Source organism: Boleophthalmus pectinirostris, unplaced genomic scaffold, assembly GCF_026225935.1.
Source record: "Boleophthalmus pectinirostris isolate CB_2022bp ecotype Guang Dong unplaced genomic scaffold, ASM2622593v1 HiC_scaffold_18, whole genome shotgun sequence".
NCBI lineage: Eukaryota > Metazoa > Chordata > Actinopteri > Gobiiformes > Gobiidae > Boleophthalmus > Boleophthalmus pectinirostris.
In genome coordinates this window covers 38,806,815-38,820,612 of record NW_026571133.1, presented here as the reverse complement: position 1 = coordinate 38,820,612, position 13,798 = coordinate 38,806,815, and the positions used below count along the sequence as shown (strand labels likewise).

The following is a 13,798-nucleotide window of genomic DNA, read 5'->3' as shown; positions in this document are numbered from 1 at the left end:
CTTCAAATATTTTCAAATTGTCAAAAATATTTTCTAAACATTGCAGACTTTTAATTTTAATTAATATAAATTTTAAAGCAAACAGGCATTTTAAATGACACTGGTTAAGAAAACTTGTGGAAGCGGTTTTTGAAAACATGAAACTTTAAAAGCATATTTGACAGTCTATCCAATCCCAATTCTCAGCCCTGTTAGAGTAAATTCCCAATGTAAAAGCGGCTTAGACTGTCTAAAAAGTCATTTTAATTCAGCCAAAAATACAAATTACGTAAATAATAAGATTAATCGCGTGTTTAATTGGTTTAGTTTGTCCCTCGCTGCTCCCGATAACTCTCCGGCGTAGCGCGCATGCTCAGAGCGGCACCGCATTCCCCGCCTGTTAGCCTAGCCTAGCATCCTTCCAATGCTCCATGCAAGACGCAAAACCTCACGATCGAGCTCCGCGATTCGTTTTACCCGATCTGTGGCAGTTCAAAAATAAAATCCAAACCCTCTGACGGACATTTAATCGGAGGAGCGGTCGATCTGGCCGAAAACAACGTCATTTTCAGGTGGGTTTTTCGATGACTGTTGATCGCACGAACGGAGGGCCCGCTGCGCTACAGATCGGCTCGTTTGTCAACAGCTTCATCGCATGGCTTCGTTCATTTTGCATCGCTGGTTACTGGATTAAATCAGTGATCGCAGCGCGTGTCGGTGTATTGATTTTCGAAACGGTATAGCCTCGTTTTCATTGTGATCTGATTACGAGTGCGTTCAGAATCAGTGAAAATACGGCGTGCAAGGCTAGCTTTTTGTTCATATTTCATGGTTTTATTGCACGTTTCACCCTGCTTCAAGACGTATTCTATTGTTACGTCTTTTCCTTTACTGTCTGTCCTCTTTAGTTTTAACGTTGATTAAATATTGTTGCATCTACGTGGTTTCCAACGCTGCATTGCATTTAACCTGCAGTGGATGTAATCAGTGAGTGGTTATTGTCCAATAAAAGCACCGATCACTTGTATTTTACTGTGATGTGCAGATAGATTTGTATAAACATTAGTTTTTTATAACATAATGGATTTTGAGCCTTAAAACCTAATTGAGGAAACTGTTATTGCACGTTACCATGTGGAAACAGACGTTGCACATATTGCAGTTTGAATGAATGAGTTTGCTTCAAGCGTGCAAACTGTTAAACACACAATGAGTCACAGTCATAAGTCCAAAAAAAAACAAAACAGAAATTATACAAAGCTGGCAGAGCTGTAAGTTTGCATGTCCAAAAAGAGTGGGAGGATGGATAACTTATTTAATCCCTCACCCTTTCATAATTAGAACTTTAGAAATGAATTTTCCTGTTGCAAGTTAATAATTCTAAATGTGTTGTCATGACAGGTACATCATCAAGTACAATATATTGCAGAAGTAAATATAGACAATAATATTGAAACCAAATGAGAAAAGCAGAATTGTCCACATAAAAATGTTTCTAAATGAACAACGTAGAGCTGCAATAAATAAACAAGAATACAACACTTAAGTGGTATATAATGAGTCATAGAAGTTCATAATGCAACCTTTCACAGCTCCACAACCAAAAAGAATGAAAATATTCCCACTTGTGCAAAGAAAAAGTCCCTTTGATAAATTTTGACCCCCCAAAAATGATTGTTCCACCTGTCATCTATTGAACTTGAAGTAGTATTTATTTTGATAGGGCTATTCATGTATTCATTAAAATAACAGAAAAACTCAAATTGGCACTTTTCATTCAACAGTGACACATCTTTATATTTATTTATTATTAAATGCTATTGTGCTTGAATGTTGTTTCAAATCTAGGCTCAAGTCCATAGTTTCATAGTTTAACACCGGAGACAGAGATGCAGAAGTTCTCCTGAATGTAGGTATATAGTATATTTGTCGACATTGCCCCTGTGGTTAATAAAATAAGAATAAAGAACATGCATTTATTGATAAAATACTTAACCAGTCAACTGTTTTAGAAGTATTAAAATTGACGAAATAGATTTCTCATGATAATATGAGCTTATTTTCCATATTGCTGACAAAGTACTGATTTAAAATTTTAGATTTTTGGGTGACAGGACTTGCAAAGACGACCTGCTATGTTTACTCTATATGACATCTTTGTTTTGAGATCTTCATTTAGATTTGAGAACAGAATAATAGTCTTGTTTTTTTATATTTGTTTATTGTTTGTTGATCTGTTGTTTACAGTGAGAAGTATATGATTGTCCCTCACCATGTCATCAGAAGATAAGAAGCCAGAGACTGACACAAAACCTCCAGTTGTACCTTCAGCTTCTGCCACCCAGAGCAAGGTAATGTGCAGCAACCCCAATGATTTAACCAAATCAATCATGTAAGAATTACTTTTGGAATTGTTAGTTGATTTTAAAGAGGGGGTATTATGCACAATACTTTTTCTCCTACCATGTTATAACATTCCCTCATCAAAAACATACCTGAAGAGGTTTTAGATGTCATTCATGAATTAGTATAGTAGTGATTTCTCCCAGGCTCTATTCAAACCCTCCTGATGGTTTGTTGTATGAGTCTGTGCAGTGATTCGCTCACAAGCCTATATCACCAATGCTTCCACACGACAATTCCTCAGAAATATACCAAAACATGATACAGAACTGAACACAAAAACTTGACAGAGCTGATGTGATGTGCAGTAGTTCAATCAGCGGAATGCATGCTGATTGTGTTGTGATAGTGCTCTGAAGGGGGAGTGACTTGGAGAGCAGAGGCAGGGGAGTCTCAGCACCTAAAACAATGTGTCATGAAAACAACAGCTAATTGAACGTATTTTCATGATCGTCGGTTTAGAGTGAATAGACCTGTTCCTTTGGCTTGAACAACATAATATGTTTCCTCTGTGATCATGATATGTGTGGGGTGATTTAAAGGGGGGAATTGATATAAAGAAGTCGATTAAGGTTAGCTTTTCAACTCATGGCCTTTGTGAGTGTGTAGCTTTTGACAAGAAGAAGAGTTTTGGAGCATCACTCAACCAAACATTTTTTATCTAAATGATTTAATTATTAATTCAACAGCATTAGATTTGTACATGTACCAGATCATTGACTCATAAGTGGGAATAACATCACTATTCACCAGAGCAAATTGTGGCTTATGAATTTTTATTGACCAAATGAAACAGACAGCTTTGGATTGAAATATGCAAATTAGAGTAGGCCACTCTAGACTTGTTTAAAGATTTGAGATTAGATAAAACTGTACGAACTATGTAGGATTATGGTTTGAGTCTAAATGTATCAATTAAGCCAGTCTATGAAGTGTGTGCATACGACCAGGAAAGCTGAGACGTTATGTCATGGCGTGGTCCAGGCGGTGCACGGTGTACTCTCAACATAAACATCATTGGTTGAGTGGGCAGATCCACTGACCCACATATGTGGGTCCAGTTTGATTCCAGCTCCCACAGATGATTGCTGTGGTTGTGTCCATGGGCAAGACACTTAACCCACCTCGCCCCTAGTGTCTGTGTACACTGGTATATGAATGTATGTGTGAATGGGTGAGTGTTTTCTTGATGTAAAGTGCTGTGAGTGCCTTGAAGGTGGAAAAGCACTGTATAGAAATGTCACCATTTACCAAGAATCAGATGAGCTGAGACAAACGAAGGTCACGTGACTGAAACAATAACTCCAGGCTCAGACAGCGTCAGGCTGAAGGAACACTGTGTCCTCTGTTTAAAGAGGAGGAGAAGACACCTTCCTAGTGTCCATGCGGCAGTCTGGAGCAGCACTGATCACAAATTAAGGACAGTTAAATTAAAAGGCTACTGACTCCAAAAATGCAAATATTTAAATTTGGAAATTTAAATATAATACTGTTCTCTCACATTTACATTATGAACCATTAACAGTTTTACACAAATAAGATATTCAGATGGCTTACAGTTACAATATTCATACAACAATGACAATATTCACAGCATGAACAGTTTACATCATTCCTTTTCTTTCTGCAAAGAAAGTCATTGGCTGCGATTGTTAAATCAAACAACAGTGTCTTTTATTTGCATCTGAGTTATGGCTAGTTTATCTGAGTTTACTTCATTTAATTAGTTTCTTTGACAGACTGGAGGGGACATGTTGAGTCTTGTCAGTCTTGTGGCTCTAGTCATTACAAATACACACGTTGCAAACTCTTTTTGATCAAAGTTGAGGAGCGAGCGGTCAGTTGGGAAAATTCCGACAACGACACTCATCATTATTGCAAAATGAAAACAAAAAAGTGTTGTTATTTTGGAATGATGCTCATTATTTAGATAATCATTTGTGTGGCTATCTCCCAGCCCTAACACAGACGTGACAGTTTTGTGTTTCTTGTAACACAAACATTTCTTCACTAATACACTTTATGTTGTGTGTGTTTGTAGTCTGCACCTGCCAAGCCCAACTACAGTCTGAAGTTTACATTAGCAGGTCACACAAAGGCCGTGTCCTCGGTCAAATTCAGCCCCAGTGGAGAGTGGCTCGCCAGCTCGTGTGAGTATACAACACAAATACTACAGATCAACTTTGAAAGAATGAGTTGTTAATAAATACAGAAATAATAATGCCATGTTCATTGTCTTTCAGCGGCTGATAAACTCATAAAGATCTGGGGAGCGTATGATGGCAAGTTTGAGAAGACCATATCCGGACACAAATTGGTGAGTGAGAGTCGACTCACTCCCCAAGAGAGATAAGACTCGTGGCTATTTAAAAGGAACGAAGTCTTAAGGGTCTTTTCATTTCAATAATCCAAAGCATTTTTTATATTTTTGAAACCAGTTTGATAACTTATGTTTGTAACCTTTTTTTGGTGGTCCACCACCTATTGGAGATATAGGAGGTTTGCCAAGAATGTTCCACAATATGACATTAAACACGTGTTGAAAAGACAGAAAAAAATGTCCATGGACAAAAGTGGTGGGCCTTCCACCACAAATGTTACAGTGCACATTTAATCTCCAACATACATTACTATAAAGAACATTTTGATCAAAAATAAAACAAATTGCATGTTTGTATTGATTGGTTTTGTTATTACGATGGCAAGACTATTATTGTGAATCTAAAATGGTGCTGTTTTGTGCAGGGCATTTCGGATGTAGCCTGGTCGTCTGACTCCAACCTGCTGGTGTCTGCCTCTGACGACAAAACACTGAAGATCTGGGACGTCAACTCGGTGAGACTAAAGAGGCAAAATATAATGTCTGAATATTTGGTGTGTGTGGCTAACCTCATGTAAAACAGAGGGCTGTTACTTTAAACTGGAATTTTAATCTATCTTAGACAGTAGGCAAAGTATGTATGACTTATTTTGTTGTCTTTTTTTTTTCACAAACCAGGCTTCAGTCCAACAGCCTTTACTCATTATAATGTAATATGTTGACTTGATGTACCCATCTTGTGTTACCCAATACATGAACCTGAAACTTAGATTGCAAGAGGCTATTTGACCATTTCCTAATGTATAGTCTTTCTTTTCTAGGGCAAATGCTTGAAAACTCTAAAGGGTCACAGCAACTACGTCTTCTGCTGCAACTTCAATCCCCAGTCCAACCTCATTGTGTCTGGATCGGTGAGTGTGTGTGCGACAGGCTAAAGCTTTCTATTTAAACCAGATGTCTGCTCGCAGTACTTTTCCCACATACTTCATCTCCTCTTAAACTCCTGTCTGTGCTTCCGTAGTTTGACGAGAGCGTTCGGATATGGGACGTGAAGACGGGGAAATGTTTGAAAACGCTGCCGGCTCACTCGGACCCGGTGTCTGCGGTAAGTGTGTTTGGATGGTTGTCACGGTGATGAGCTTTGACTTGTGGATGTATAATACGACATGGGAATGTTTTGGGTCCCCGCAGGTTCACTTCAACAGAGACGGCTCCCTGATCGTGTCAAGTAGCTACGACGGACTATGGTGAGAATGCAGTGTTTTTAGAAGAAGTTCAGGCAGGTTGAAGTCTAACTACTACTGCAAGATAACTACTGTATAACTACAGGAAATGAGCAGCTGGAAAGTAGTACTATTATTTACCAATACTCGGCATTTTAAATAACTGCATGTAGCCAGTGCTCTTTAACAATCACAGCTGAACCTGAGTTAAATCTGCAGATAGAGGAGACATACAAGTTGTTTCTTATTCTGAGTATATGTAATTGTAATGTGTTTTGTTTCAGTCGTATCTGGGACACAGCATCAGGACAATGTCTAAAAACACTCATAGGTAAGACTTTTATTTTTTGTTATTTTTCAAACAGTGAACCAACTTAACTCTATCATATCTCCTCAGATGATGACAACCCTCCTGTGTCATTTGTAAAGTTTTCTCCAAACGGAAAATACATCCTGGCAGCAACACTTGACAAGTGAGTGTAGTCACTGGTGTGGTTATATGCTCGTACAGCCACCAGATGGAGCTCTGTCCCTATCAAACCGTTCAGAGAAAGATGTGTCTCTCTAACCATGTTGTTTGTTTTTTATATAGCACGCTGAAACTTTGGGACTACAGCAAAGGAAAAGTAAGTCAAAATGTTAATTTGATACCATATTTTCTTCTTGAATGTATTGAAAGTATAAGCAGTCATGTTGCACATGTTTCAGTCCGTCTTGGAGAACTTGCTTGTACCATGTAATAAAAATCCTTCAGTGAATGTGGACTCATGACTGCTCATGCAGATGTGAATGAGTTTGCTGTTTTAAATTTGGCACCTAGTTCCCACATAAATATAAGTGCTATTTGTGGCAATCGTGGCTCATTACCTAGAGCAGTGGTCCCCCAACCCAAGGTCTGACAATCAATTCCCACACGCACTAATTTGGTCATTGTGTCCTTAGGCAAGACACTTGTTGACATCTTCTCTAGTATGAATGTGGTATGTGTCTGAATGTTAGTGGTGGGAGGGGTCAGTGGTACACGTTGGCAGCTTTGCTTTTCTCAGTCTGCCCCAGGGCAACTGTGGCTACAATGCTGGCTTACTGCCAGTGAATGAATAATAACTAAGTGTAGTGTTTTTAGAGGCTTCAACAAGCCTGTGGCCTGTAGCCTGTAGTGTAGTGTTGTTATCATTATGTATTGACTTTTGAGGCGTCCTGTGAAACAGTACACTGTTTTTATGGTTTGTCTTCATAAAAATGACAAATTCAAACTTAAATATTGAATCATGCAATTTATTATTCACTCAATGCAAATACATTTGTTAAAGTTTGTATTTGGATAGCTATTTGTAAATATTATAGAATAATATTTCATTTTTAAAATAATATCCTGCTCACTTATAAATATTTTATTTAGTAATATTTATTATTTTTTTCCTCCAGTGCTTAAAAACCTACACAGGCCACAAGAATGAGAAGTACTGTATATTTGCGAACTTCTCAGTCACTGGTGGAAAGGTAATGTTCTGTTCTGATCTGGTTTTATATCTGTTTTCTATAATGGTCAGTACATTGTGTTTGTTTGACTGTTGACTCTTGTGTTCAGTGGATTGTGTCTGGCTCCGAGGACAACATGGTGTACATCTGGAACCTGCAGACCAAGGAGATCGTCCAGAAACTACAAGGACACACAGGTATGACCATACATATATACATATATACATATTTATACATATTTTTGGCCTATATAATGGTGTGTCATTTGACACCAGCAGTAGAGTTTGAGTTGCACACACAGCATGGCTTGCCTTGCATTTTAATGAGCCACTAACAGAAAAAAACAATATGCCATTACTTCTGTTTTCTGAGTGGCTATTTCTATTCTCTTGCCGTTCTGCATGTTGCAACACTGAACTTTGGAGGTCTTATCTTATTGCTATTTCTCAGTGCCTAGTGCTGTTTTCTAACGAGGCCTTGGTGTTACTCACATGTGCCAAACTGCCATGGTTATTCATTGTTTGTGATGTTTGGAGGCTCATGCTAAATCACCTGTTGAAAATGCATTAAAGCCAGTGTTCCATCCAGTGTAACAGACACACTCCCATGGACAACCATGGAACTGACTCAGAGATAAGAAACTGACATTCTATCGTCTAAATAAAGAGCGCTTTTTATTTTTGTGGTATTCAGTATCGAGTCTATTCCTTTATATCAAAATTGAGTTTGAAATTTTGGTTTTTGGTAATTTTGTAAACCACAAAATCAGGTGGAAGTCATCAGAAGGACCATGATCAGAAAAAAAACTAAACTTTTGCTGTTTCCATTTTATTGTTGGCAAGAAATTAGGTCAACATAAGATCCCTGGCCTTGGATGGGACACAGTTAAATGCCCATCAAACAAACCCTCTTTTATTAGTGCACAGAGTTAGACATCAAACATTTACAATGTTAATAGCTATTTAATTAATTACAATGGAATTATTCAGCATTATAATATAATTCAGAAATCCCTTGGTGGGTGGAGAGCTACTGGTAGCTCCTGAGACTTCTGCCTTAAATGAATCAGATTTTGCGTGTGCATGTAACTGCAGCCATCAGTGTCTTTAATCCATGCCCCCTTTACATCGCTTCAGTAACTCTCCGTACTGTCTCTCCAGATGTGGTCATCTCGACGGCCTGTCACCCCACAGAGAACATCATCGCCTCTGCAGCTTTAGAAAACGACAAAACCATCAAGCTATGGAAAAGCGACTGTTAAGAGCTCTGAGTCGACCTACCAACATTACACAGTTCTTTCATATTTTATTTCCTTTTTTAAAATAAAGTTTTTGTTGTAAGAAAAGAGAACATTTTTCTAACTGAAAGCCCCCTCGGAACCCGAAGTTGAACGAGCAGACTGAAGTGTTTATGTCAGATGTTTGTCCTGGATGTTGGATATTCTGCCATTGGTCCGGTTTCAAAGTGCATATGACAGGTTTGACTACTCATTTCACCAAAACGTGTTTAAAAGTTAAATTTAAAATTTCACTAGAAACCTTACCACATCTATTTTGACTTAATTGTATTTCCTGATTGGAAATTGGAAGCAGATGTGGTCCAAAAAAAAGAGGGAATTCTTCCACTGTTACCTGTATATCATACTTTATTGTAAACAATGAAACACACACATTTACACTATATACCAAATATATATTTTTTGGCCTACGATGGCTCTTTTTTAAAAATACATTTTTAAATGGAAAAAAAAAACTTCAGTGTTGCACGTAAATTGTTGTGTTTTAAATGAAAACCTGTGTCTCCTGCTTCCAACGATCTATCTACATTTTTTTTAAAAAACAGCACTACTTCTTGTATTTCCTGTAACTTGTATTTTTTTGTTCTTTCCTTCACGAACTGCCACTTGCCTTGCGTATACATATTTACCACAGTTATCCCACTGAATTAATTATCTTTATTACAAAAAATTTAAATCAAACACAAAAAAATGAAAACCTGTCATATGCACTTTAAAGCTGCGTTGTGTAACTTTTCTCGTTGGAATATAATCTAGCATTTACTCCATTATGGCTGGTTTTATCGCTGTAAAATACTTTGGAAAAACTTGATTCGGCCATGGAAAAGCTACAAAATCTCCATGGAGACGAGAGAGAGGCGTCGCGGGCCCTCCACTAGAAAAGTTACACAGCGCTTTTAAGTTAACTCTGAAACAATAACTCATGCTTTTTCACTCTTGTACAGTGCATCAAATGGTTCTCTGGCTTGTCTTACCTGTCTAACTGTATTGTATTGCATTGTCAGCTTGGCTTCACGAACAACATCGCAACTTTGCCATTTAGAATTTCTGAAAACGTGGTCGCCAGCTTTCAAATTTTTATTTATTGAAGCGGTCCCATCCAAGTGTTCTCCTCAAAGCAAGAGCGCGCGGTTGTATTTTTAATGTCCGCGCTTATGAAAAAGGCATTCGCTCGGTGGTAAAAGCGAGGACACGGGCTGCTCCGAGACACGCAAGGATTTCACAGTTTGAGCTGGCGATTACGGGAAAGAAAAAAAATCCAAATTAGGGCTGCGCAGTATATTGAAAAACGATCACAATATTGGCCATTTTAAAGAGGGGGTATTCAAAATCACCTTTTTTTTTCAGTTTTACACCATGTTATAAAGTTGTTCCCTCGTCAAAAACATGCCTCAAGTTGTTTCCGTGCATGTTTGATTAATGTAGTGATCTCTCCCAGGCCCTATTCTGTCAAATACATGCCGATTTTGTCATGACAGCGCTCAGAAAGGGGAGTGACTTAGCGCGGAGAGCAAAGGGAGGGCTCATACGTGTTAATATGTTATTTTTGGTGAATATAGTGCTTTTAAAAATACAAACTATAACCGTATGTTTACCTAAATATGTTAAGTGTTAACAGTTAATTATTGCCCCATAGAAGTAAAATACCCCCTCTTTAAGAATAAGGAGCGATTAAAGGTGCACTACGTAACGTTTTTCTCAATTTTTGTCTGTTTGGAGATGTTGAAGACCTATTGTGTTTGTCTGCTACATAGTTATTATAGTCGATGACACCTGTGGATTGTTATATTTTGGACATTTTACAAATTTAAATGAGCGTAAAAAAGCTCTAAAAAATTGATTTCACATAATAGGTCCGCTTTAATGCTTGGCCTGGAATGTCACACAGTACGGCATTAAACTGTCTCGCATTTTAGTCAGTTGCAGATGTTTTCGTTGCTAAGATGGAAAAAAAACAATGTGTGTTAAAGGGACAGTTCGGAATTTTGGACATAGGGCCTCATTTTCTAGTGAGACTCTTTTTAAATATTCCATCCAGTCCTTGTGTTTGCAGAGGTCGCTGGTGTTAGGCTAGTGCATGTCAATGGCCATAGTTAGCCTGCCGCTAAAAACAGTCTTACCCACTCCACAAAACACCCGAAGCAAAACAGTTATAACGCCAGTCTCTCGATGTAAGTGTTGATAGAAAAATTTTAGAAGTAAAACCAACCTTGCATTTGAAGGATTTATGTCTGAGTAGCAGCAGTGAGTTGTACTTTCTGATAGAAATCTTGGCAGCGGCGGACTGATATGAGAAAATAGTCCCTCAACATTGGGCGATTCATGCGATGCAAGATTAGTTTTATTTCAGACATGATTCTATCAACACAGACATTCACATCGACAGTCTGGTGTAATAGTAAATTTACTTTGTGTGCTTTGTGAAGTGTTTTTAGTGGCAGGCTAACTATGGCCATTGACATGCACTAGCCTTGCACCAGCGACCTCTGCAAATACAAGGACTGGATGGATTTTTTAAAAAAGCGTCTCCACACGTCTCCAACAGTCTGGCTCACTAGGAAATGAGCTCCTATGTTCAAAATTGCGAACTGTCCCTTTAATGTGTGACTGGACTCGCTTCTCCACAGATCAGACCTGTAACTTGGCATTCTAAATGTTTGTCTCCATGGCAATTGAGAAGTTTAACGCTGTACTGTGGATACTTCCAGGCCAAACCTTCTAGTAGAAAAGTTACATGGTGAACTTTAGACTGCTTTTGGTTTGGGTCAAGTTTGGGTTTTGACAGATCTTGGTTTGTAAATAAATGAATTAATTAGAGTTACAGTATAATATCAAATCAAATACAGCTTTTTTTTAAAAGTATATATCGCGCAGCCCTTATTTGAAACCAACCCAGTACAGTGAAATAAAATGTCAGTAAACCAGTAGAATTTTGTTTTGTATGTTGAAGTTTTTGTACATACTCCATTATATTGTATTGTGGTTTTGTTTTCCCCCCCTCCTCTTCTGCTCGAGTAGTTCAGCTCATTAGTTTTCTGCACAAAGCCAACCTCTGTTGTATGTAGTTGGACAGTTTTTTTCTTTTTTTTGGAATATGTTTAACAGCTACAACCTGTGACTTAATAAACACGTTTTTGTACGTTTTATGTTAGAAAACGGACTCATTGTGTTCTTTTGATACTCTGCTACAGTAGACCGTACCATTTTTAAACTCATATTTTCTTTTACAATCGCATGAAGAGGTGAAGAGAAGATTGGGTTTCATATATGGCTTTTTGCTTTCTTTAAATTAAGTGAGGTGTAGGTTTGTTTAACATTTTTAATATTGAAGGAAGCGTGAGTGAGATTTTAAATTCCGTAAACATGAGCAAACTGTGTCCCCAGATATGATGTAAACATGTTTTGATCAAATTTACTGGTAACAATTGGCATGGAGTGTGAGATTGACAGTTAGATCGGTGCAGTGTTTGCAGTGATGTAGTCGCTGTATCAGACTGTTGTGGTGAAGGAGATGAGTCCAAAGACAAAGCTCTTCACTTACCGCTCAGTCTATATCTTGATATCTTGGACTGTAGACGGTGATGTGATGTACTGGGACACTCCAAACAATACTCCAATCAGAGAGTGAAGACTGACCAGAGTGAATTTGAGGAGTTTTAATGCTCTTTCTTGTATCTTTCTTATATAGATACAAGAAAGATCTTTCTTGTATCTTTGTATCTCTGTGTTAATGTACCTTTCATCTGTCCTATCCTTCCATCTGGTTATCTATAGGAACATTAAAATCATATTACTAAATGAAAATAACTGTCACAGAATTAGCACATATAATCAGCTTATGAATAACTGTTAAACACTTAAATTAACTATCACATATAAATATGTAAATCACAATCAGGACATTAGATAACAATCGAAGAATCAGTTAATGTCTTATTAATTCTGCATCTTATGTATTCTCACCTATTATCTTGGTTTAAATCTGTGCTTCTACTCTCACCTATGCTCATGAAGTCAGATACAGGAGGTCGAAATTATTTTCCTCCACAGAGTGGCTGGGAGCTCCCTTAGAGATAGAGTGTGGAGCTCAATCACACAGAAGGAGCTCAGAGTAGAGCTGCTGCTGAGGTGACCAGAGCATCTGTTCTGGATGCCTCCTGGACGCCTCCCTGGGGAGATGTCCCGGGCACATCCCACTGGGAGAAGGCCCCAGGGAGAACCCAAGACATGCTGGAGAGTCTCAGTTAGCCTGGGTACAGCTTGGGATCCCAGCGGAAGAGAGGGAAGTCTGGACATCCCTGCTTGGAATGTTGCCTCTCAGGGGTATAGGTTTGGTCTCAGCCCCCTGAATATTGTCAGTAGAGTAGGGCTCCGTTTGGGAGGTGCACATAGTCGCTCTTTTTCTGCGGCGACTCATTACAAGGCAAGTTTAATTGAAGATTAAGTTAAATAACTTCCTTTGAAAAGTTTTTCAAAGCTTGGTGCGCAGCATCTTCACTCATGCTGCTCAAGCCGACATCTTCAGGTGTGGCCCTGTCCTGCCTCTTCCCCAGTTTTAGGCTCCTGGCTCCACTAATGACATCACTCTGTTGCAGCCAATGAAATAGCGGCAGGGGTAACCCTGTCATCATATCACTGAATACATCTCACAATGTCTATTAAACAATCTGAACTAAAATGTGCTCAGTTAATACTACTGAGTTTGGAAAAATATCTGAATAAATTTATATTTGTGTTTATTGAAATAAAATGGCAAATATTGGCCGGGACTATTTTGTCTTCCCCAAATATTGGTTGTGACATGTCCCCACCATCCCTATGCAAACCTACGCTCTTGCTGCCTCTGCCACACAAACAAAGAGGAAGAAATGGATGGAGGGCACCAATTGTAATGCTGATTTATTATTACAGAAACATTGCACATGAAATGGTTCTGAGCTTTCACATGACTGGTGTCGGCGGCAAGGTGGGGCATTTGAGGGCCGTGCCCCCCCAGCGGAGAGTCCAAGACACACTGACAGACCCGCCGCCGGGACTCGGGACTGTCGCTACCGCTGCTGGGGCCGGGACATTCGCCGCCGGGACCCGAGACAGTCG

General features: G+C 38.7%; 1 protein-coding gene across 1 annotated transcript; it reads left to right on the top strand.

Annotated features, from left to right (window-relative positions):
- Nucleotides 1–356: 356 nt before the first annotated feature.
- Nucleotides 357–11,857, top strand: wdr5 (WD repeat domain 5). The gene is made up of 14 exons (XM_020938194.2): nt 357–551; nt 2,227–2,330; nt 4,424–4,532; nt 4,626–4,699; nt 5,128–5,217; nt 5,524–5,613; nt 5,724–5,807; nt 5,894–5,949; nt 6,210–6,256; nt 6,323–6,398; nt 6,518–6,551; nt 7,351–7,425; nt 7,514–7,601; nt 8,565–11,857. The coding sequence occupies exons 2-14, from the start codon at nt 2,253–2,255 to the stop codon at nt 8,663–8,665; spliced, it is 1,002 nt and encodes a 333-aa protein (XP_020793853.1). The 5' UTR covers nt 357–551; nt 2,227–2,252; the 3' UTR covers nt 8,666–11,857.
- The last annotated feature ends 1,941 nt before the right edge of the window (nt 11,858–13,798 follow it).